Raw genomic sequence first — 23,590 nt, forward strand, 5'->3', positions numbered from 1 at the left:
TAGATAACTGTTTCAATCTTCTACTCCCACCATAGTTAAGTATATCTAACATTTTGGACAAAGCTTCTACAATGTTGAAAATTGTTAGTACAGGTTGGAGATAATGTTTTCTTTCTGTTATTGTTAATATCGGTCAATGTCAGAGCTTAATGGACTTGGCTCCACAAACACATCCTCCTGAGTTTTACCTCCAGCATTAATTGAGTGAACTCCTCATTACTGAGGAACGAAGGCTTCCAGTCCTGTCTCACATCACAGGTATCGTTCTGTGCAGTAATGTCTGAAAAACACAAATATGAAGAAATTATGAAAACTCAAAATTCCCCTGAGAAGAAGAAGTGCTTTAGTTCATTACTTGATAAAGTAGAAAGGTGGAGTATGTCACAATGTTTGCAGTATATACATAAAGGCATAACATATTCTTACCTTTCTGTTTCTGCAAGAAGTCAATAGTTCTCTGCAGAATGGTGGATTTGTCCATCTTGCGAGGATGGCCCTGACCCTGCAGCATGGTGCATAGCTCCTTGATGAGCACATTGAATTGGTCTCTTCTCTTCTTTTCCGATTTGTTACGAGATGCCCTTCAATACATGAGAAAACGATTGTCAGTGCAGACGGGGAGCTTAGTCTATCAAGCGATTATTGTCTAGAATTATGATAGCCTGTTCAGGCCGTACATCCAAATAAAAGCTGACAGAGACAAGGACACACACAGATAGAAAAACTAAAACCGTCCACAATGAAAAATGTAACAGTGAGAGAGAGAGAAAGACAACATCAAAGCAGCTCAAACACAAATGCCAGGATTAATTAACTGTATGCAAAACTGAACCTTTAATAAAATAAGGCTTAGGCATAGAACTTAAATTATACAAGCTATACTGACTCCAATTGAAAGCTCCTATGAGAAGTTTTTTGCTGGTAATGAAACCGACCAAAATAAATACTTATTCCACCTATTACCTACAAAAGCAAACAAGGTTCACTATTTCTATAAGGTCATTCAACACGCTGCAGAAACAGCCTTTTTGTAAATTTAACCAAAGCAAAGATCTTGGATGAATGATAAACTAGACTGTTAAAGGAAAGCAGGATGTTTTTTTTTTTCTTGTAAAAACACTCCTTATACATTTCAAAGGCAAAATCAGCAAAGACAGAAGAGGTACCTCTTCCTCTACAGGGATCACCAAAATCAACCCAAACTTAAAGTTCCTCACAGGAGCTTCACATCTTTCACTATTTTCATCTTAGTGTCATCAGAGTATGAATTTCATTTGTGAACTCATAAAAAACCCTTAAAGATGAATGTTGTTGGGTTTTTTTTTTACTCCTGTGTTTACATGCCCTAGTGACTGTGGCGGCTGGGAGAAAAACTACAAATGTGTCAATTCATTTATTAAGCTAGCGCAACACTTATTTTTCAAACAGTTCAGTTCAAAGTGACTAACACATACACCCACATACAAATAATAAACGTAGTACCTTTTTGCCCTGTCTTTCTCATCTTCATCCATTAAGTCATCCACGCAGCTGTTGGTGCTGGAAAAAAGAGGGGTACAAGGTCAATGTAGTTTCTTTAATGAACCTCATCAAACATGGCTGACAACAAATGATAGCATATCGAGTACATTGTATCATCGTTGACCCCCTTAAAGACATTTTGACCTGCCATAGTAGAGAAAGGAAAACTGTGAAGTTCTAATGGAATCTAGCCATCATTGATTTGTAATTTACAGCCTTTCTTTTCCCCCTGTTACATGTCAAAATGTCTTCTGAGCAATAACCTTCATCCTGTGCTTCAGACTGCATGGGGTCAGACAAACTGGTGTTGGAAAAATCAGCTAACCTGGTTGAAATGCTTTGTCTTTCTCCCATTTTAAACAGGTCACTGTGGCCTCAGGTACATTAACAACACTGTTTGCATATTTTTGGATTAAGTTGTCTTTGCATAACACGGTCTAACAATAAAGAGAAATATAGAACGAAGACGACCACGTAGAATCAAAACTTATGTCACTTTTGATCTGTGAAACACTTGAAGGAGGGCTTAGGATGATTCATTTTAACACATCACTGCTAATAGATATTTCTGAGGCCTGAGCATCATGTGAGGATATACTATCACAGGTTCAAAGATAATCACTCATATGGTTGTGAGGTATACGTATGTAAACAGCCTCACCCGAATAAGACTTTGACCTGATTACGGTCAGTAGCAAGTTTCTCCGCTGATGAGACATTTCTAGCAAGCCATCAGACTTTGCAGCCCCAACCCCTACACTCTGTTGGGTTTTAGTTTAGCTGTGCAGCACTTGGTGCTTTTATGAGGTTTATTATATACGCCAGTTGTTTGCATCTTTATGTATCATGTGTTACAAAAGGAGAAGAAGGAGAAAAAGGAGAAAAAGAAGAAAATCTAATGAAAAGAAATGAAACATTAGCCTGGGGAGCTAACAGTAAGTTATGGATGAACCATAAAGCTAGCTTAATTACAGCTTCTGGTTTTTATTCCATTTTTGGACATGTACAAACTGCAGTATGATGCCTGTTTTGTATCTATGAATTAAACAAACTAAATACTTACATGGGATTATTGTCTAGAGATGCACAGCTTCTGTTGTTTGTTTTTTGAGCTTTCAATGAAGTTTCAATTTGTTTATTTATTGAATTTACAGGTGAGTCTTCAGTTGGAGAAGTTACACTTGTTTGAAAGTGTAACTTCTTGTTGTGTAAGATTATTATAATCAGAGCTGCGCTGAGATTCATTCCAATGCTTCATTATCCGGTGTAGTTCTAACTGATTTTTATGGACAGCTGTGAGAAATGTTCTCCGCTTGCAAAATGGCTTTACAGCTCAAATGTGGGGTTATTAAAAGTGCATGAGAGACTTCATCAATTGTTCAAAGCTTAGTTTACTGAATGATTTCTTAGAATTTGCTTCTTCAAATGAAATCTCATGGCCAAATTCTACTCAAAGAAAAATAAAAAATAAAATCAGGGCGGGCTGGATCCTCACGAGTAATCGCTTTCACCTGATTACTCGTGTCCCTTTTTTCCTTTTCCTTCAAACGTGGTTAATCTGTTTCACCGGAACCGTAACTTTGCTATAGTTTGACATCTTTTCAGACATTCTGGTGAGCACAGAGCTGCTTCCTTTTTATTCAACCATATATTTGACAGAAAAATGTTAGATCTTTGCAGCACACTGAGTAATGTCAGAAGCTATGAAAAGAAAAGTACATGTGTGGAGGCACATGAAACAGAAATAGAGACATCTTTATTTAGAATTTGGCATTTGAAGATGCCGTAAATGAGCCACATTAACATAAAGGTTAACTGTTTTTTTTGGTACTCACTCCCAATCCCTGCAGGTGGATGGACAGGGGCCACCGAAGTCCGAAAGGTTGTCCATACTCACTCCCTTTTCCAGCCAGGCCCTTTCTGAAGTCTTATAAGTCCCATTCGCGCTGATCCTGTCGAAACAATTTTTTTGGAAAAACCTATCGGGGACCAGCTGCCCACCGCCTCCTCGAGTCCACCAAAGAAACGTCAAGACCTGTGGGGAGAGGAATCACAGCATCCTTAAAGTTTGAATCTTATTAAGGATAACATCTGGATTGCATAAATTCATTTTTACTTTAACCCGTAAAGAATATGCACCAAGATCCTGTATTTCTCTTTAACAAAATATCTCTTTGACCCTTATTCTTTTTTTTAACAATATGTTTTTTGCTTTGCTGGATAACCATTAATAATACAATGTAAAGTGTGTGGGGCATGGACAATTTCCGGCTGCTACCTGGGTACAGTACTCTATCATTAAAGAAGTGTTTTTGCACAGGAGGAGCTCCCATGACCTAGAAAAGCGTCTAAAGCAGCAAAGCTCTTTTGAGAACCCGGTATAAAGAGAGTGTGCAGAACAGCCACCTCCTTCACATCCTCTGTGCTAGAGAAGCTCCAACATTACGGAGCAGACACATCTATAAAACACCAAAGAACATACAGAATGAACTACTGGCTATCAAAGGTACAAGTATATGTATTGATATTTCAAACACCTTTTTTCTGTACGAGGTTGACAGCACTAACATTCATTTCACAAGTCTTAAATAGTTTTGTGGGCCCGTCTTTTTTCCACTTCGAGTGATGAACAAAAGAAGCCTCAAGGGAAACAACCGGTTATTGCATTTTCCAACATTTTCAATTAAGATGTGAAATCTTGTCGGAGGGGGAATACGTTCATGGAAATTAAAGAGTGATGAAGTACAACCCTGAATAATTAACTACTCACACCGGTATATGTATCTGTATCTGTATGTAGCTGGTCTGAAAACACAAATTAGGTTAGTGATCACCGGCCAAAGTTCTAAGACACAAGACACCAACGAGATTTGTTCATTTGTTTGAGGAATATATTGAAGTATATATTTAAAAAAATCCGTTTAGGGTTCAGACTACAGCTTTAGGTTTCTGTGATTTTAGATCCTTGAGGATATGTTATACAATCACCACCAAATTATAGGTTAAAGAACCTATATGTTACGTTTCACATGTACTAATCGTGGTTTTTTTTGTTTGCAGTATATAAGAGGACTGTAATCTGACGTGAAAAATTACACATTCATGACTCTCTCGGTTGCCTATATAAGCCTGTAAACTCATATTCATTGTTTGGGACTCGAGCGGAATTTTCCGCAAAAGCACCACGGGAGTGACGTAGTGTTCGTTCTCAACTGCCCCCCTGAAATGCCCATCATTTATCTGTTTATGACTTTCCATCCAGCTAAGTGTGTAGTCTGGCTGCTCACACACACACACACACACAAACACACACACAAGCACAGAGAGTCACAAAGAAGGTCGTTTGGTGACAAAGAAATGTTATGTCAACAGGGATGATTTCCTCATGGAAGGAGTGAGACCACTGGCTGAGGGCCAAGCTTTGGACGCTTTGAAAGAAATCGATACGTGCTTCTCATTTTCAATCAGTGAGTCTCAAAATCATTTGACATCTACAATGTATGTAGGTTAAGTATGTGTAGGTGGGAAAAGCTAAAAGAAAATTATATAAATGGAGAAGTGGAGAAGTCTACTAGAATCTTGTTCATTGTACTGTAATATCAACACACACTTATCAACAAAGCTGTAGACATGGTGACATGTCAAAATATGTCAATATTTTTTATCCATGAGTCCTATGTCACGTTGAATTAATGTCATGTCATGATTGTCAAAAGACACAAATGCTACACGTTATATTTCTGCTGATGTATAGCTGTGATTTGAACTACTGGTTGAAGTGGTCAAGCTGTATAGAGTATTTGTTCCTTCCTTCTTCTCCTACTCTGCTGAGCTCTCTGTTCAGGTAGCTCTTTTTCTTGAAAACACTGGTCAACAGGCCAATACGTTACTCTCTCTCTTTCTCTCTACGACATGACTTCAGCCACTGTAAGTGGGATTAAGAGACAAAGAGACGGAGTGCTTCAGATCTTATTTGTTTATTGTAAATATTTTCAGAAAGACACGTAATAAATATGTTTATCTGTATAATAACGCACAACTAAGATAAGCATTGCAAAAATAACAAAAGACTTACATAACAGTCACTTTGTGTTTGGAGGTAGTGAACAGACTGTTGTAACAGCAGGCATACATTTTTAAAAAGTACACACTAATTGCCCCACAAAGACAAGTGAAAATACAGAAACAAATTCCGTACAGTGGACTATGCTCCTGCGAATGTTTATTACATACACATGTGACGGGTTGGGCCCAAGCCCAGCTTCAGACAACATGTCACATGTGGAGGAGATAAACATTCACAAGAGCATTTTTAATCAAAGTTTTTCATTCAAAATAGTCCTGTGAGTTTTTTTTTTTTTAATCAAATCTTTAAGGGACTTCTTTGTTCACAACATAGTTTCCAAAAGGGTCAGGTTATTTATCTCACATTCGATAGACACGGGATCACTATCCGTTTTCCAGTCGACTGTGCAGTTGTGGCAGGTGTGCCACTCTGGCTGACCCCTGTTTGGTACAGTTGGTCCTGGTGTCAGACCCCGGTAGTCCATTACACTCTTCTGACTCCTCTTCACTGACAAACCCAGCTCCAGTAAGCTTTAATGATACCGCAATGTTACATTTTGGTATTCTGAATGTTGGGAGTTTTGTTGGGGCTTGTCACTAGTGAGTTACTAAGTTTTGGAGCAGTGCAGCTGTTGTTACTTAACAGGTGTAACGTTACTCCAACACAGTGCAAAGACTCAGCAATAAGCTGTAGTGGTAACAGTAAGTTTACTGCAAAGACTACCATGTTAACATTTCTGAGTCTCAGTGAAAGCTACTTATTAAATGATTGATAAAGCTGGTCAGCTAAGCTAACCCAGTTAGCATCAATGTATTACAAGTTGGTAAAATGCAGCTGACGTATCTTTCAAATACAATGATTTTTTTCAATGCTGTGCTCGATAGAAAGGTGATAAGGCTTTATACATCATAGAAAAACAGGCGTGAAACAAGCGTCTTTTCTTTATGTTCTGCATATCTACATTTTCATTTCAGTGCTGTGTCAGCACTCAAGAGTCAAATAATAAACTATAAACTTACAAAAGTGTAACTTACATACCTCCTCTGTTAACATGACACCGGTAAATCCTGCGCGTCTCCTCTGTGCGTCGCGGCTGATGGTCATTATTATCGTTCGGGCGCAACAGCGAGAGCGAGCAACAGGTTACTGGTGCAGTTCACCTAACAGCCAGTGGAGTCACTATCAACACAGTACTTCTGAAAGTAACATATACTGCAGCCCCTATGAAAGTGACCGCCGTAGGCTATAAGCATAACACTCATCTGATCAACAGCTATAACTCATGATAAATCTAAATGCTTATGTATGCTTAAAACCAGTCACTGTATTTCACAGATTGTTTTTTGCTCATATGTTCCAGTGTCTGCTTTGGATTCAACAGATGGTAGCTGCAGAACTCTCTACTCTTAACACCTCATGGAACTGCGTCATGGTCAAATCCTTCCAGAAAATCCCAAATTCTGCTAAGCAGGGTGGGTCTATTGTTTTTGCCACAATTTTCTTAGCAGATGTTTAAGTACTCCTTGATTCAAGCACAGCGTCTAAATTCACAGTGTCTCTGCCACACACTTAAAGTCACGTGGGTCACAGACATCTGAGCATCTAAATAAATCAAAGAGCGAGCACAATGTTAAGCGGACAAGATTGGAAGATAGCAGAGCAGCAGATACAGTACTTTAATCACCAGGGAGAACTATATTCCCCAAGCATGTCATCAATAGACCATGCTCATGTATACCAACTCTGCTTTAGTGATTCACTTTTTGATGACAATATTCAGTTTGAATGCGAAACATTAGCTGGAACATTTCAGAACATGCAAAGTGTTTGACTCAAACACTGTGGGCCTGCTATGACATCATATTATCCATTAATAATGTCAGCTACTTTTAGCCAGGAGCACAGTCTTTCCCAAGTTGCAAAAACAAATATTTTTTTCATTTATTAACCTAATCATATCTTAAATGTTCTGCAGTATCCATTTACAGACCCCCCCCCCCTCCCAATCTTAAATTAAATTGCCTTTATTCAAGGTTGGCATGAAAGTTAACATTCTTACAAGTTGAAATGTTGTTTTAGATCAGCGAATAATGTAAGAAAATGAAAATGTAAGATCATTATATAAAAACTGAGCTATCAATGTCTCTGTCCTTGATCTCTCACTGCACCTCTCTGATGCACAAGCTTTTACCCCTATGCTTACCTGGTTCAAATACAGTGGGCGGTGGTGATCCGACTTAATCAGATTGAACCAATTGAGTTGAAAAAAATTGCATTTACACACTTAATTAAAGTAAACAGCCCGATCTCTCCTCCTTCACTTCTCTGCATTCAAGGGGAGAAAAGCAGGAAATGCAGCGGCCAGAATCTGAGCAACCAGTGCTGTGGACACTAAACCGAAATTCAAGCTGTGATTTATTTTTATTTTTTGGAGCCCATTAGAATTTGTATGCTCCACAAAGTGAGCTTGAGATGCTTTTTATGTTCAATAAGGAAGTGTTGGCAATCGCTGAGGGAAACACTGATGCCTAATCAGAAACATAATTTCTGCGTCTGCTGCAGTGCTATTTGCACTTACTGCCAAACTACTGTTTAGACATAATGTTATTCAACTGAAACCTTTTTCTCTAATTAAATAAGTTCCTGAAATATTGATATAGTCAAGAAATAGCTAAGTTGCATGCTGATTAAACAAAAGCAACAAATGATTGGCACTGATCATTTGATTGCACCTACTTTAAGAATGTTGATTTTTGCAGAAATAAATGTATTAAAACTTTTTTTTTTAAATGCTTTTTTTATTCTTTAACTTATATACTGGAATGTGTCTTTAGAGTAAAGAGCTGTGTAAAATGAAGCCTCCCATATTAGCCTGCATTCATGGAAAGTAATGAGGTTAAACCACACCTTGCATGGTTAACACCTAAAAAACACCAGAGTCCGGTTACACTTGTGGCCCCAGGTATTTAAAGCCTTTAACTAGCAACCCGAACTCATGACAGAAGTCATACACTCAAATTCAAGTTCAAGTTCAAGTTCATGAGCAAACTATGTGCAAACAGGCTGGTGTAGCAGACGCAGGGAGCCTGGAAAAAAAGGGCTTTTCTTATTACAGATCCACAAATATAGCTGTCTTTTCAACTTCATCGTTTTAAAGCACTGATTGCTTTGGTGAGAAACTAGACCAGGATGAAATCTAGAGAATAACTGGACTATGTAGTCAACATGCAAAAATTGTGGCCGAATTGTAAAACAGTCATTGCTATTTTCTATATTTGATGAAGTTACTTGTTAGGTTTAAGATGTTGACTGTCCTAATTGTTTTTGAAAATTCAACATTTATTTGGAACACCATCATGTTATCTGTCTGATCCTCCGTATCAAGATGATAAACACAAACACCCATCCGTTTATAATGATGGATTAAAGCTCTTCAGCTAACAGGCTGCGGTTGATACCATCAGTAACTTTGTCACAGTCATAGCTCGTTGAATGTCTGACCACATATGAGAGATGTAGTCAGTAGATATTTCACTGTCAGATGAAGACAAAATACCTGCTCTGCTTCTAAGATTTGGGTGTGGCCTGTACGCAGGCTTGTCATGTCAAGATTGTTGCTGCAATGATTTCTGTCATGTGAATTAGTGCAGATTTATGTAACGCAATTTTGGTTACGCATTTCAAGTGACGCACATACCGAGCATTACATCGTCCCACAGACATCTTGTGCCATCATTTAATCTTTTAGTCCTTTTAAAATCAAACATTATACTAGAGCCAAACCAAGACATTATATTTCTCTGTGATTCTTAGATTCGTTTAGTTGGTGATTACTTCATACAAGCCTGCAGTTTACCTTTAATCTGTTGCAATACCAAAGACCTAAAAGGACCTAGTTTGTTGATTTGGATCATATTGGACAAGTGCTGTGTAATTATGCTGCCAACTATTCATTCTACAAGCACTAATTACAATGACGTTTTGCACAATTACCTTGCGTCCAGAAAGAACTAGGTTATAAATTATTCAACTCATATTCTCGGGTTCCTTTGAGTTTATTGGAAGGAGATTAAATAAATTTGTCACCTGTCAGAGATTTTACCAAACCATTTATCAGAAAGGCTGACTCCATCACTGTGGACCCTTCGCAGCCCCTTCACCCATTCTTGTTGCTTCTCCTGTGCATCAGCCAGCCCCTTCAGAGCACTAAAAAGGAAACTTACTAAACTCTCCAACTGCAATAAATCAAATTCCAATTTGGTCGCTACCTCTTTATCTGTGAGCATATTAGGCCATAAAAGGCAATGATTGAAATCAAAAAGCAGGATGGCTTTATGCAATACCAAAGTCTTGAATCAATGTCATGATAAGCAAGACTTGTCTGGTGCTCTTAATCCTCTTTGTGCAAAAACAGTTATTCAAGTTTTTTTAAAAGAAACCTTAAAAAATGTTAAGTTATAGAAACCAAATTGAGCTTACTGACAGCCATATAGACACATTGCACAGGGAATGGTCAGTGGAGGTGACTCATACCAACCAAGTCGACATATCATTAATTCAAAAGTTGAAAATAATCCAAAATCAACAGCTCCAACATTGCCAGAAATTTCCCGAAACAGAAACTCCAAATTTAAGCTAAAGGCCATGTCTTATGATCTAAACCATACATATGCACAAAACCCCTTGAATCCACGAGCAAACACTGCTTCAGAACAGGGTTAGTTGTCAATGGCTTAATTAATAGCTATTCCATTATTCAGCAAAGCAATATTTAAAAACACAAGTAAACGACGTACAAATCCTGCAAAAAAAAAGAGGAAAGAAAATGATTGCTAGACCAAACATCTGGACAACTGAGTCTAGTCTATAAAAGTCAAACATAATGACCATACTTGTATTTCTTTATTGATTGTGTCCCTCTATGATGGACCATATGGCAACAACTCATACTGCCATGATTTATTACTGTTTGATATTGCTTATTTAAAAAAAACTGCCAGTTTAAAAAATAATGGTATTTCTAGCCAGAGGGCTCACAATGTCTCTGGTGCTCTTGTGCTAATCGATGAATTTAAGCTACTTGCTAATCCAAGCACAGAGTTGTGACTGCTTCTGTCTGCTTGTGTAAAAGTTTACATTGCCTGACCACCTTTACCTGCATCTGGTTCTGAGCCGATAGCCCAAGCTGTCAGGTAAATATTAACTGGGCCTGGACAAGCTTAGTTTCGGTAAATCTCCACAGGTTTATTCATCTAGGTCTGTTTGCTTCAGGTGGTTATTATGATGAAATGCTTACATACAAAAAACAAAAAAAAACAATCTCAGCATTATCCCGAATCAAATTGATCTGCTTGACTTTTAACAACAGTGCAAAGATATAGCTATAAGAAAATTCTAAATGATTTGCTTTTGCAATCCTGATAAGATATTGAAACAAATTGATTTGTTTCTAAATTCAAAATTATGTTCTGGTGTATCATATACAAAGCTTCCCTGTATGGGATAAGCAAATAGAAAGCATTTTTATTGGTCCTACACCTACACATGAAAGGAAGGCCCATGAGTGCACTCAACAACACCTTTTAAGTTACCCTATGTAGGCCTATATTGTATGCAAGTAATTCTGCCACACTTCATCATGAAGTGTCAAACAGAGGAAGCTTCTCTGTCCACAAGTGAGTGCTAATAAGAAAAACTAAATGCCTTGTGCACAAGAAAACAGCGGGGCCAGTCAGAGAAATGTGAACTCCAGCAGACTTAAAGCTGCCAGGTTGGGTAACATCAGCCTGACCTGAGCTGGCTGAGAAATTATTTAAAGATTTCCTTTCCTGTGTGACATTTAACATTTCGTTATCTAGTGTCTTGGAGGAAAATATGACGCATATCTCTTCGGTGTTTTACCATGAATGTCATCAGCAGAAGTTCAACGTAAGAAAAAAAAAATAGGTTAGGCTATTTCAACCTTGTAACCAAAGCACTATAAATGAGAGCTGAAAACATGCAAGCAGCATTCAAGAGCGCTGTGTGTGTAACATTTCTAATGCAGGCGAAATATAAACACCATCAACCTACACAGGCTTGGCCCCTTGAAGTAGGGAAATGAACTAGGACTTGAAAGGTGCAAATCATAACCACCACAGCTTTAAGTGGAAAGAGGTCACTCGTGAACTTTGATGTCATAAACAGTGTCGCGAGGTGGTGACATTTTTTTTTTTTTTTTTTTTTTGCTCCTGTCAGAGTGACGCAAAACTGAAATCTTAAATTAATCTCACGTACCTTGCCACCGAGTCTCCAGCGGAAAGAAAGATCCACACTTCACTTTAACCAATGTCGTCATTTTTGTAACTAAAACATAGCCAAGTACTTGATACTACTTGACAGCACCAAAAGCGGTAAATTGCATAACAACCCCGAAGTTAACAACGTGCCCCTAATAACCGTATGTGTTCAGTAGCGCCGCTTATTCCTCATCAACGCACGATAATATTCCCATTTGGCGGTTTTCTGCTAGTATCGGTCTGTGTCCGTGTATTTTTCCAGGCACTGAACTCCACATCCTCCGCTGGCAGTGGCTTGTAAACAGGACCGAGTGGCTGAGAGCAGAGAAAGTAGGTCAGCTGGTAGCTCAATACTCAACAACGAGCAGCGGCATAAGCAGCCGGCTGTGCAACACAACCGAGAGGAACCTGTAGTGACCAGGTGGAGGGGGCGCATTGTAATCTTTAACACGTGCTTAAAGCATAATAGCTCACCACCTTAATGTCATTTTGAGCTCTGCTATGGCAAACTGTATTTGTGAGTTGTAATATCTGATTGTAACGCAGGGTGTGGAGTTGAGTCGGAATACAACTTGGTCATGGAAGTAAGTAGCCTTTAATCTATTAAGCTTGCTCAACAGTTGTCCAGAGAGGTAAAGCAGGAGGCTTGTGTGATAGAAAAGTATCTTTAAATTAACCAGGGCTGGCCCGTAGGTGCTGTCAAAGAGTAAATCACATGAGGAGGAGGAGGAGGAGGAGGAGGAGGTGAGGGCAAAGGGTGTCTCCTCCCTGTCAAGTGAGACAACAGATTATCCTGCCTGACCCTGTTATAAGTTAATACACCATTTATTATTGATTTGTGGGGAAAGGGCTAACATGACACTCAAATCCATATGTGAAAGGAGAGGCTGAAGCTTTTTGTCCTGCCCTCAAGTAGGCTACTTCCCTACTTCCTATGTTGTTGTTTTTTTTTTTTTTACGACTTCCTGGTTGCCTTTTCCCTCAGCTGAAGTCCAAAATGTGGGTCAGCAGTCTGCATGACTAATTTCGAGGGCTCATAATGGACCCGCTCCAAAAGTCTCTGTCAAATAATAACACAGAAGGCTAGGGATGCAGAATTGACACCGTGTCTTGAAAACATTTAAAGCATTAAGGAAACTGCAAGTGAGTGTTTACGAGAATCATTTTACTCTTATGGAGATAAGTAGAAATAACCCAGAGGTGAAACTTTAGACTCTATAACATCCTTATCAGTAATTGATTGTCATAATCACCAGTTTGTAAATCATTCCACATTTAATTTAATTGAGCAGTCGCCACTGAGTCTACAGATTATGTCAACAATTGCACGCGATTCCTAATTTTAATTAGATTTTGTTTTGAGACCTTAAAGGTAGGAACACTACTACTGATCTATAGCAGTGTCTGGATGAGAATTGTGATTTTCAGTGGGTAGACAAGGTCTCCTAAAGAAAAAGAAAAAAAAAATTGTTTCGTCAAGTTATTTCAGTTGCTTCTGCTTTTAATAGCTCGAGCAATATTGTTTTAATGAATAGTTTTCAGTGAGATGATCCTTAGACATGTTAAACACTCTGTAAGGTTGCACTGAGGTTAAGCTCTGCTTTCAGCTAAATGGTAATGAAAGCATGACAAAATTCTCACAGCGGCTTTGTCAACAGGTAGATGTTTAGCAGCCAGGTTTGTCAACTACAATAATGATTAGACATAAACAACACAGCAGAACCTGATGGGAATGTTCTTCATTTTGTAGCTCTTTTGTCATAAAGAAAAGTACATTTATTTTATCTGATAAACAAGAAGTCAAGCAACCATTAACATGATGAGGGTTCCATTTATCCTAAGGGGAACATGACTGTCCCTAAGCTACAATAGTTGTAGAGACATTTGACTTGAATCACAAATGTGAACCGCATTGTGGTGCTGAAGAAAACCAATCAATTGTCATTTTCTGGGAACGATGACTGTCTTTTGAAATTGTATTTAAATTCAGACAGACCAACAGACTAACATTGCATTAGAAGCAAACACCAAGCATGTTTAAAATTCATTAAGTGTGTGTGCAAGAATGGACCCTGATGCAACAGGACACCTACTGTTTAACTGTTCAGATGTCATGATATTTTATAGTGGCTGGACAAAATATCTATACAGCAGCACTACATCTTCATTCTGACTTGTGTGAAACAAATTCTGAATCGCTAATGCCAAATGACATGAACGTTAGTTTATGTTACCCTCACTTAGGGGGAATAAATAAGAAGCATTGAGCATGATAATGTCAAAAAAGAGGTGAAAATAGATAGAGAAACAAGGAGGTGAAACTGACATAAAACTGTCAAATTAAATAGAGAAATTCATTCCCACACTTTGTGTTTAAGTGCTGTTATATATTCTTCAGTTTATTGGATATCTTGATGTATCGTGATTGTTATGCAACTGATAATTGTTGCATGATTGCCGTATCATGATACAAGTGTTATTGAGGGCCACTGATTGCACATCGTGTTGTATTGTGAGTGATAGGATTTCCTCCCTCTCACCTGAATTGACTTAATTATGTCTGCTAGACTTCTGACAAAAATGTGTATAAGTAAATATGGGCGTTTACTTTGTAATCAGCCAAAAGTCTCCAATTACATTACAATTTTCTAGTGCCACTTCAATGCTGCAATCTTGTATATTTGCAGACATTGTACTTTCCTTTTCTCAAATTCATTCTGGAAGGGGTGCGGGGATAGCTCAGCAGTTATGTCCCGCGCCCCATGTAAGGAGGCTATAGTCCTTGTCGCAGCAACCGTGGGTTCAAATCTGACCATGGCCCTCTGCTGCATGTCATCCCCCTTGCCCCCATCTTGTCTCTCTTTAGCTGTACTATCTAATAAAGGCAGAACGCCCCAAAAAATGTAATTCTGGACTTTTAGGTTTTTATAAAAATATTTCCATAATGACAGCATGATGAAAGCCAGCTGTCATGTGAAGAATCAAGCAGAGCATAAAAATACGGCTTTGACAAGTCAGTGTATGACATCAGAAAACCTGTTGTGCATGTTTCTAATTGGGTGAACGTAGCTTCCTATTATAGGGAGGGCGAGTGACAGCCTGCACGTACAAGCTTTTCATGAACCAGTTTGAAGACTTCAACCTTAGGCAATCACATATCAATAGCAAGTTGTAACTGCAAAAACTCCAGCTGCACAGGAGACCTACAAACATACTTATCACATGTTCCATATATGAGGGTTCCTTTTGGATGTGTTTTACAGAATTTTCCAAGTTTTAGCAATGACGTAATACAAAATGTAAGACTAAGTCTGCCAAAAAGCATTATTCACCGTTTATGATGAGGATGTCTCTCCAGACATTCATGGACTTGAGACAGAGCTGTAGTAGCATTGCTACATTTCCAGAACACTTTTCTCAATGGCCGTCTTCATGTAATGAGTCACACTTTCCCACAGCTTATTCCGTCTGCAGCTGTTGTACCAGTCCAGATTTTGATGAGTGATCCTGCTTATGATGTGGTACCAGTATGATGCCATTTTAACCAGCTTGTGAGACATGGAGCCACAGCCGAACAGCATGTCTGCCTGGTCTGCCAGTGACTTAAACATCCTTCATCTACTGAATAATGGCAACTTTGTACTCAATGAATTATTCAGTCTTGGGCACTGAAACCTTAAGGTAACAGCATCTGGCTGTTTGTTTCTGTCAGTGCAAACCAACTTTTAGTGTGAGGATAAACCAATCTAAATTGTTGACCAATCTTAACGTAGAGACCCAAGCAAATCTGCTGACGCCTGGATCGGTTAAAACGTACTGAGAACCGGTCGATTGCCTGGTTTCAAAATTGTGAAACGGTTCAATTAGGTTTCGCTTCCTATCCTACATACCTTGTATAGCTATGCCTGTAATCTCGCAAGATTAAGCAGGTTTTCCAGTTAGTATGATTTAGCTCAGAAGTTGAAAACAACAACAACGTCCTAAGTTGCTGCACCACTTTTCCCTTCTCCAATTTAGAAATGAAGTCATTTGGATTGATATGTAGAAGGGGAGAAACTTTCCAAAAGTCTGCCCGTCTTCTCACCTGTTAAGATGGCAAAGCAAAAACCTTTGCTGGGATGCCAACATAACACACTTCCTCTGGCCACAACTCAGTGAAGTTACAGTGTCTGTAGCCAGATATATTGCTCTAGTTTAAAAAACTAATAGTGGTGATGGGAGTGACATGGTTCGTGACATGGCTGATACATTTGATTCTAGTTACAAATACAGCAATTTCCTGAGAGCTTACCAGAAATATTTATCAATTTAAGAACTAAGTTAAAAAAGACCAGTATGATGCAGAGCGAGTGTCAGTCACAACCAATATCTGAATGTCATGTGCATTCCCCCCAACGCTGTAAACCTAGAGGAACCACTGAGTGTATTGAATTATTTTGATCTTTACTTTCCTTGTAGTTACATAGGCTTCCATGGTTTCCTCTTGGAGGAATTCAGTAAGCTGCTTTGTTGTTAGTGTAAGCAAAAAGCTCAAAAAGTGAGATGTAGCCTACAGATGAGCTAAATGTCTTTGTTGGTAACAAAATGTGTTTTGCTGTTTTGACAAAGACTCTCTATAGGGTGGATTGTTATACAAAACACATTTCAATTAGACAAGAACAGTGGGTGAATCTGTGTCCTCATATTGTTGTCATGTTCCTTTATTTCTTTAGGATCTTATTTTTTCTAAACATTTTTTCACATTTTACCTTCTCTGTGACTTTTAATGTCTGGTTTCCCTTTGTCATACAAAGCACTTTAAATTACCTTGTGAAATGTGCTATATCAACTTGCCTTGCCTGGCTTCACTTGTCAAAGAGAGACATCTGGCCATAGGTGTGTAATAAAGACTCCACATAATATACATCATGTCAGAATATTAGTTTGTACAGGAGGGATATTCTCTACTCTTTGGGATAAGTAATAAACACAAGAACATGCTATTTTGAAATTACAAACATTTTTTAAAAATATCTTTTTTCTCAGTGGCACAAAGATAAAGTCCCTGAATCGGATCATAGCTCTGGAATCAAATTGGATCGAATCATCTTGTAAAGGAGATATCTACATCCCTACCAACTTTATTCGCAAAAGTCATATACCTCACAGCAAACTTGTAAACTGTGCTTAGTCATGCACTTAGTAAGAAAGTGAAAGAAGGTAGTATGCTGAACAAATGTTATTTGTTGCTATTTTGAACATAAACCTCGTTACCACTGATCGTCTCCTTTATTTCCATGTAAGAAGCAGAATTTGGTTGCCAAGCAACCAAATTCTGCTTCGAATTTGGTTGCTTGGCAACCAAATAACATTTGTAAGAAAATGGTGAATCCACTGTGTGGTTGGTCATTTGTAGCATGTCACTATTAGCCAAACTGAACTCAGCAGGGCACACAACCCACCAGAGGCCCCCCACTGCATTGGCCACATTCAATAGCCAAAATTGGCCCTCTCTTTGTGGAGTCCCCACAGTGTCATCACGTTGGTTGTTCCGGTTTCTTTCAGGTCCAACAGACCTGAAGTCAGGTGGATGACTGAAACGGAATTCTTTTGAAAAATTATATTCTTTTTTAGTGACAATTGTAACTGGAAGGTGTTACAACAGCTGATCGGGCTGCAGAACATGCATTGCGGTGGCAGTTTGCTTGCATTGTGCAGCCAACCACCAGTTTCAAAACAGTAACACAGCACTTGAGTCTTTTCTTTAAGTAAGACTTACTGAGTCATAACGTTTCATATTGAAGCCTCCAGAGACACACCTCACACCTCTTGATTTCTGCTACATTTGTGTGAAATGTCACACATTCTTCCTTTAATGTAAGGGTGCTTGAAGACATACCAGCAAGTCAGATAGCTTGATCTGATTTAGTTACGATCTTGAAAAACCAATAGCCGACGTGGAATTATTAAAGCTTTCAATCTATGCTTAAAATGATGAATACCCTTTCTTCATGCAAAACATCTGACATTGATGGATGCAATAAAGTACTCTTCATAGAAATGCAAAATGTCAGAAGTGTAGTACAGAAAAAAGGGTTCACAAGAGGTAGCTGCTGAAACAATGTGACCTTAAACATGTGTGAAAACAGACTACACACAGTAGACTTGTATCAACCACAACCAAGTACACTTAAGAAGAAAAAAAGCAAAAGATCTAAAGTGATTTAGACTTTCTTCTGATGCAACTGTAACGTGTGTGTTTTCTCTAAATGGTTTAAGGTCTAGTAAAGCATACATGGTGCTGGAAATATCTGTTCTTGTTCTTCAGGGGCCTGGAGATTTCTGAAGGTCTCATATGAAACATTTTACAAATCAAACACTTTGTGCTGTGGCTCTGAATCAACTCAATGAAAAATGTTCCAACAATTTCCTTTGAGCCAAAATAGCAAATGTAATGGTGATGACTGTTATTTATTAAGGAAACTTTGCTTTACTTACTACTCCACTTTGTGGTTCACAATGATTAGACCTGTGGGGAGGAAGAAGGGATGTACTGTTTGCTGCTTGTCGCAAACAAAACTGAGCTACTTAAAACCTTTTTTAACATCAGCTTGTCAGCATGATAGCAAGCTTGTGGCAGCATTAAGCCATATGCAAGACTGTTTCAGAGTTTAGACTTACAAGCGTGATAGTAGACTCTCTCAAAGTCCACAAAAGTACTAACAACATTTAGTCTCTGGAACTACTTTTCCAAGCAACCTCACAGCTTTATTGCTATATAAATCGAAGGCATGCAGAGAATGGTTATTTGTCTAACTTGATAGCTGGACTTCCTCCTTAACATTCAGTTTAAATTAGGCCTGGACTTTGTTGTTGTTCCTTCTGTTGTATGCAATCTTCTGTAACTTTACTAATGTGTCACATATAATAAACAAAAACAAGTGATATATTAAATCCTAAAGTTCCTGTACTCTTGGAAAATATTGACTTTACTCTTGTAACATATCTCACTATCATTTCACTTAAAGTGTTGTTCCTCCAAAGTAATAGCTTTAGATGACTCAAATGGGGGCAGGAATAGCTGCGCCTTGTAATATAACACAACAAATACTTACTGTCAAAGTATGTCAACATTTCTGTGTCATTTACTTATATAGGAGCTCACACACTACAATAATAAGATAATAGCAAGCAAACAATGCTAGAGTAATGGAACATAATTATTCTGAACAAAATTGTTGCTATGCCAGCGACCAACAAGTGTGAGACATCTAAAATTCATAAAGATCTCCCACATTTTACTGCATTATTCACCATCCGCCTACATAGAGATTAGTTCCGCTCTTTTATTTAGGTCATGCTATTGGATGATGAGATGACATTTAGTGCTCTTAAGCAGGCCTGACTACATAATAAATGCTCCGTGTTAGATGCTTTACATTCTGTACTTTTGTTCAGACTGCTTTAATTTACATCAGAGGGGAAAAAACTGGATTATTGTGATAATCACTCAGACATGAAGCCATATTGCCTGAAGCTACATCTGTGATATCTGGTATTCATGATGTCATCGTGGCTGAAGCACTGACTGTCATTAATTAGACTGTGGCACTGCTGTTCACTCTGTGTTCCCATGGTAACAATGTGTGGTGTCTACTCACACAATAAATTATAAAGACAGGAAATGCAGTAGGGATATCTGAACATAAGAATAGGTCAAGTATGAAATTGGGTCCTGGGTAGCAACTTAAGCCTTATTTGACATCATTTGCCAAATAATACAGGACAAAAACTTGAACTGGAAAGACTGACACTGCTGATGAATGCCTCAAACCCTTGATCTCTTTGTTTTTCCACAAAGATCAGAGCATTACATCAGCAGCAGATGTTCATCCAGCAGCAACCAAAGAAAATCAAATCAGGGACTAATTTTCACTTTCTATTCTTCAGCCTGTCCTTACTGTTGTCTAGTTTGAAGTTACACAATGTTCGGGTCAAGGACATTTTGCACCTTGCAATCCAGTGTAGATGGAGCACAACTTCAGCTGTTACACAACAGCAGAGCAAGGAAAAAAAAAATCACAGAAGGGGCTATTAGGGACCCTCTCGCCTGTTACAGCATTTTCCCTCCATTGAGTAACCAATGGAAAAAGGCACCAGTCGAGAGAGACACAAAATCTTCACGCCCCTCCACAGCAGTTCTTTCCCACGAGTACTGTCAGTCTCAACCAAACAGCAGCTTCACACTAATCCCCCCCGGGTAACAGCTGAACCCTTGCACTCCCAGAGCTCTCCCCGCTGGACAATCCTGTCACAGAGTCTAACACATCCTCACCTGCTACGCATTAAGGAAAAAAACACACAAGCCCTTTCCCACATGCTCCATAACTGTACCTACATGGAAGACCTGAATGATTCATTTTTTAAATATTTCTAACTATGAGTCAAATGATTATTGGGTTAACTAAAATAATTTAAAATCACGGGTTAATCATTTCAGTAAATTAGAAAGCAAAGTTACTGAACACGCAACATTTCCTAAAGCTTCATATTCTGTATAAAAGAAGGTGTAAGAAGTGAATCCAAAACCAAGAGCCTTAAACCTGCATTTTTACTCATGACCAGCAGGGAGCAAATATTACAGAAAAAGTCCTATAATATAGCTGTCTATGAAAATCACCCTGCTTCTCATCTGATTCATTTGTAAATGATTTGTTGGTATTATTCGCTAGTTTCAAGTCTTCTTCAACAAAGCATGATGCTAATCTATTGAGCAATGGTTGCATTTGGAGGGGTATAGATATGACAAGTCTCCTTCTCATTGTCAAGTTGTTATCAAAGCTACAAAGCTCAATCAGGGAGGAGACATTGCAATGCTATTCCACTCTGTCCTCCATGTATTCAGACAACATAAAAACCTGTTTGTGAAGGCCCAAATCCTGAACTCCCTGCTTCAAACTGCAAGTCCAAAAACCAATGGTTTCTTCTATTGCCGCATCATCCATGTCTTCTAACAGTTTATGCGGACAACTCAAGGAGCAAACCCCAGGGTTGTAAAAAGAAGCAAATGCGGAAGTGCAGAATCCTGCAGTTCGTTGAGGGTCTGCTTGAGGCTAGCTCCAACACCCCTGTACTTCACATACACATTACATTCATAAATGACCTTTTTTACAGCAGACATTAGCTCGTTTACAGCCTGGTACAAAAACGGACATTGGTCTGATTAGTTATTGTCTTCACAAGCACACACCGTAGGGGGGGTGAATTTTGATTTAATGAACAATAAGTCATATACTCGCCTCCAGCGACCCCTGTTGGAACAGACGGGTGACGTCACTCAGGCTTGTTCATTAATATACAGTCTATGCTACAACTATTGAGTATTTTTTTTATAGATAAGCCAGTTTATTTTTGAAAACATTACATTCAGACACATATTACAATGCAATCAAAACGATTGCTGAAATGTTATAGACTAAATGAATAACTAAAAAAAGAAGAATTGACCCAGTAATTCATAAGAGCAGTGAGTTGATTCCTCTTCAGTGCAACTGTACATTTTCCGTAGGTTTCTCTCACTTATTCCATGTTGGCTTTTGATGCTTACACGTCATCATTTGTCAATGATTTTGGTGATACTTCATCCCATAGTGCCTTGTAATTACACATTCACCCCACAGTGCAGGCTCATTGTGGGTGGCCAAAGCCTTCCAATGACAAAGCAGACCTATAAAGCAAACATCATTTCACCTGGTAGATCTACTCTCAGATTTCCACATGATTATATTCTTTCCACAATTCTAAATGGATCACCAAATTATTCCAGGCCTGTTATTGTCTGCTGCTGCTCAGGAAAAAGATGCAATTACCCAAGGCAGTGCATGAGCAAATATGTGGGTCACGATTCTAGGGCATGGGTGGAAAGGGCAACACAGCTCTTTCTTAGTGCCGCTGTCTCAGGCTCACATCGGAGGTTACATCTTTGATTACATTCCTGGCTGTGGAACGGTTCTAATCATTTCACAATGCCCCCAAAGATACAAAGCCATAACCGGAGTAATATCATTGTTATGAATTCACAAGCAAATGTTTCTAAAATCTCAACCAGACACTGTGTTGTTGTGCACCGACTCTGAAGTGAACTCGAATATCCTTTTGCAAGCAGCACATGGAAAAAATGACCTTATGTCTCCATTCCTATCTATTGCCATTTCATTATGTGACATCCTGTAGTTCATACTTTCAAAGGTTCTTCCTGAAAGCACACTCATCTCTCTTCTGTTAGATTCAGACTTCTCTTTATAAAGGAAAGCAGACTATTATAAAAAAAGGCATTCATCTATTTGAGGGGGAAAGTAGTTCATTAAGAAATGTCAAAAGAGAAAATTCCCAGTGAGTGTTTTTAATGTGAAAAGCAAAAGCGCAAGACTGAAGACATTTTGTTCTCCTAAATTGAAAGAGCCAACATTATTGACAACTTCCCATGAATCTTTCATATATCTTAAAGGTAATTAACACTTTGGTAGAACAATAAGGAAGCAAGCCAGCCGTAAATCTTCTTTTTCACCTGAGGCTGACAACAGGAAAAAAAACGAGTTCACATATAATCACAATAGATGTCTGACGAAGAAAGTGGGTTAATAACATCTGCATTTTTAATGATAAAGGACTGGATTGTTAGTCTTCTGGAGAGAAAAAAATACACCAACTAGTTTTCACATTCCCTGTGTGTTTTTTTTGACACATGTGCCTGTTTAAAGTAGGGTGAAATAAAAGCTCATTCAGATGCAATCAGTCACAACCTCAGTGAGCAGAAGCATGTGTGCACATCATTCATGATAACAGCTCATAACAAAATGAAGCAGATCGGGCTTAAATGTGTGATGATTTATGATTCATTCACCCTGCTGGAGTGTCCTTGAGCGAATCACTCTCAGCTCTGTGCGACACCACGTCCTCTGACCCTTCATGTGAGGGGGATATCGCGGAACAAGACTTCCCTTCAGATATCCCTTTTTGTTTGTGCACTTTTGCAGGAATGTCAAATCAACCTAAATATTTCAACAACTGCAAAAAAAATACTGAGTAAACAAAATCTATAAACTACCAGAGCATCCAGGTTTCTAGAGTAAGTATGTAGAGGTAAAGTATTAATGTACATTGTTGCCGTTTTCCTGAACTGCACCTTAAAATATAAATCCATCATCACAGTGCTGTGTGAGCGCTGAGACTTCACTTCAGTGTCACAAGCCATAATCAGGTTTTCCCACTTGACATCACAAACACAGATGGCTCACTGAAGATCAAACAGCATGGAATCCATCTGGGATTGCTCTCGTCTTTTCCACATGCTGGTTAGTGGACATTTGCAGTGTTGTGTGTTATACTCCACCCAAACAAACCACCTTGTAATACAAATGCAGCCAACACCCCAACTCAAAATCTGAATCACATATAGGTCAAACTCAGGGGCCGGGCCCACAAGTATTGTGCAACTGTTTATTTTCCTCATCCGAAATACAAAGTGGAGCCACACCCAATTCTTGGAAGTGACCTTGTGCGGTGGAAGAAAGATAAAGGCCTAACCTGTCCTGTGAGTCAACTATAGAAAGTAGTCAGGATTGACATTTCTGCGCAGAAAGAAGTGTAGCACTCAAATAGAGGTTGAACTTATTTCACCTGGCACTCAATGATTGTCATTTATGTGAGATGACGACTTCACTCCTTTGAAAGAAGAGGACAACCA

At 38.7% G+C, this 23,590-nt stretch overlaps 1 protein-coding gene across 7 annotated transcripts in view; it reads right to left on the reverse strand.

Moving 5' to 3' along the window:
- Positions 1-23,590, reverse strand: part of npas2 (neuronal PAS domain protein 2) — a 43,932-nt gene that overhangs the window by 14,793 nt on the left and 5,549 nt on the right. For 3 of the 7 annotated variants that reach the window (XM_065962811.1, XM_065962815.1, XM_065962814.1), the window contains exons 2-5: positions 3,357-3,556; positions 1,483-1,539; positions 427-581; positions 189-280 (exon numbers count right to left, since the gene is read on the reverse strand). In XM_065962811.1, coding sequence (XP_065818883.1) covers positions 189-280; positions 427-581; positions 1,483-1,539; positions 3,357-3,412 — 360 coding nt within the window. In that variant the 5' untranslated portion in view covers positions 3,413-3,556. Of the gene's footprint in view, positions 1-188; positions 281-426; positions 582-1,482; positions 1,540-3,356; positions 3,557-11,863; positions 12,569-23,590 lie in introns of those variants that run through there. The other 4 variants (XM_065962812.1, XM_065962816.1, XM_065962810.1 and 1 more) reach the window with 4 other exon arrangements.

Source organism: Labrus bergylta, chromosome 14 (genome assembly GCF_963930695.1).
Source record: "Labrus bergylta chromosome 14, fLabBer1.1, whole genome shotgun sequence".
In the NCBI taxonomy this organism is placed as follows: domain Eukaryota; kingdom Metazoa; phylum Chordata; class Actinopteri; order Labriformes; family Labridae; genus Labrus; species Labrus bergylta.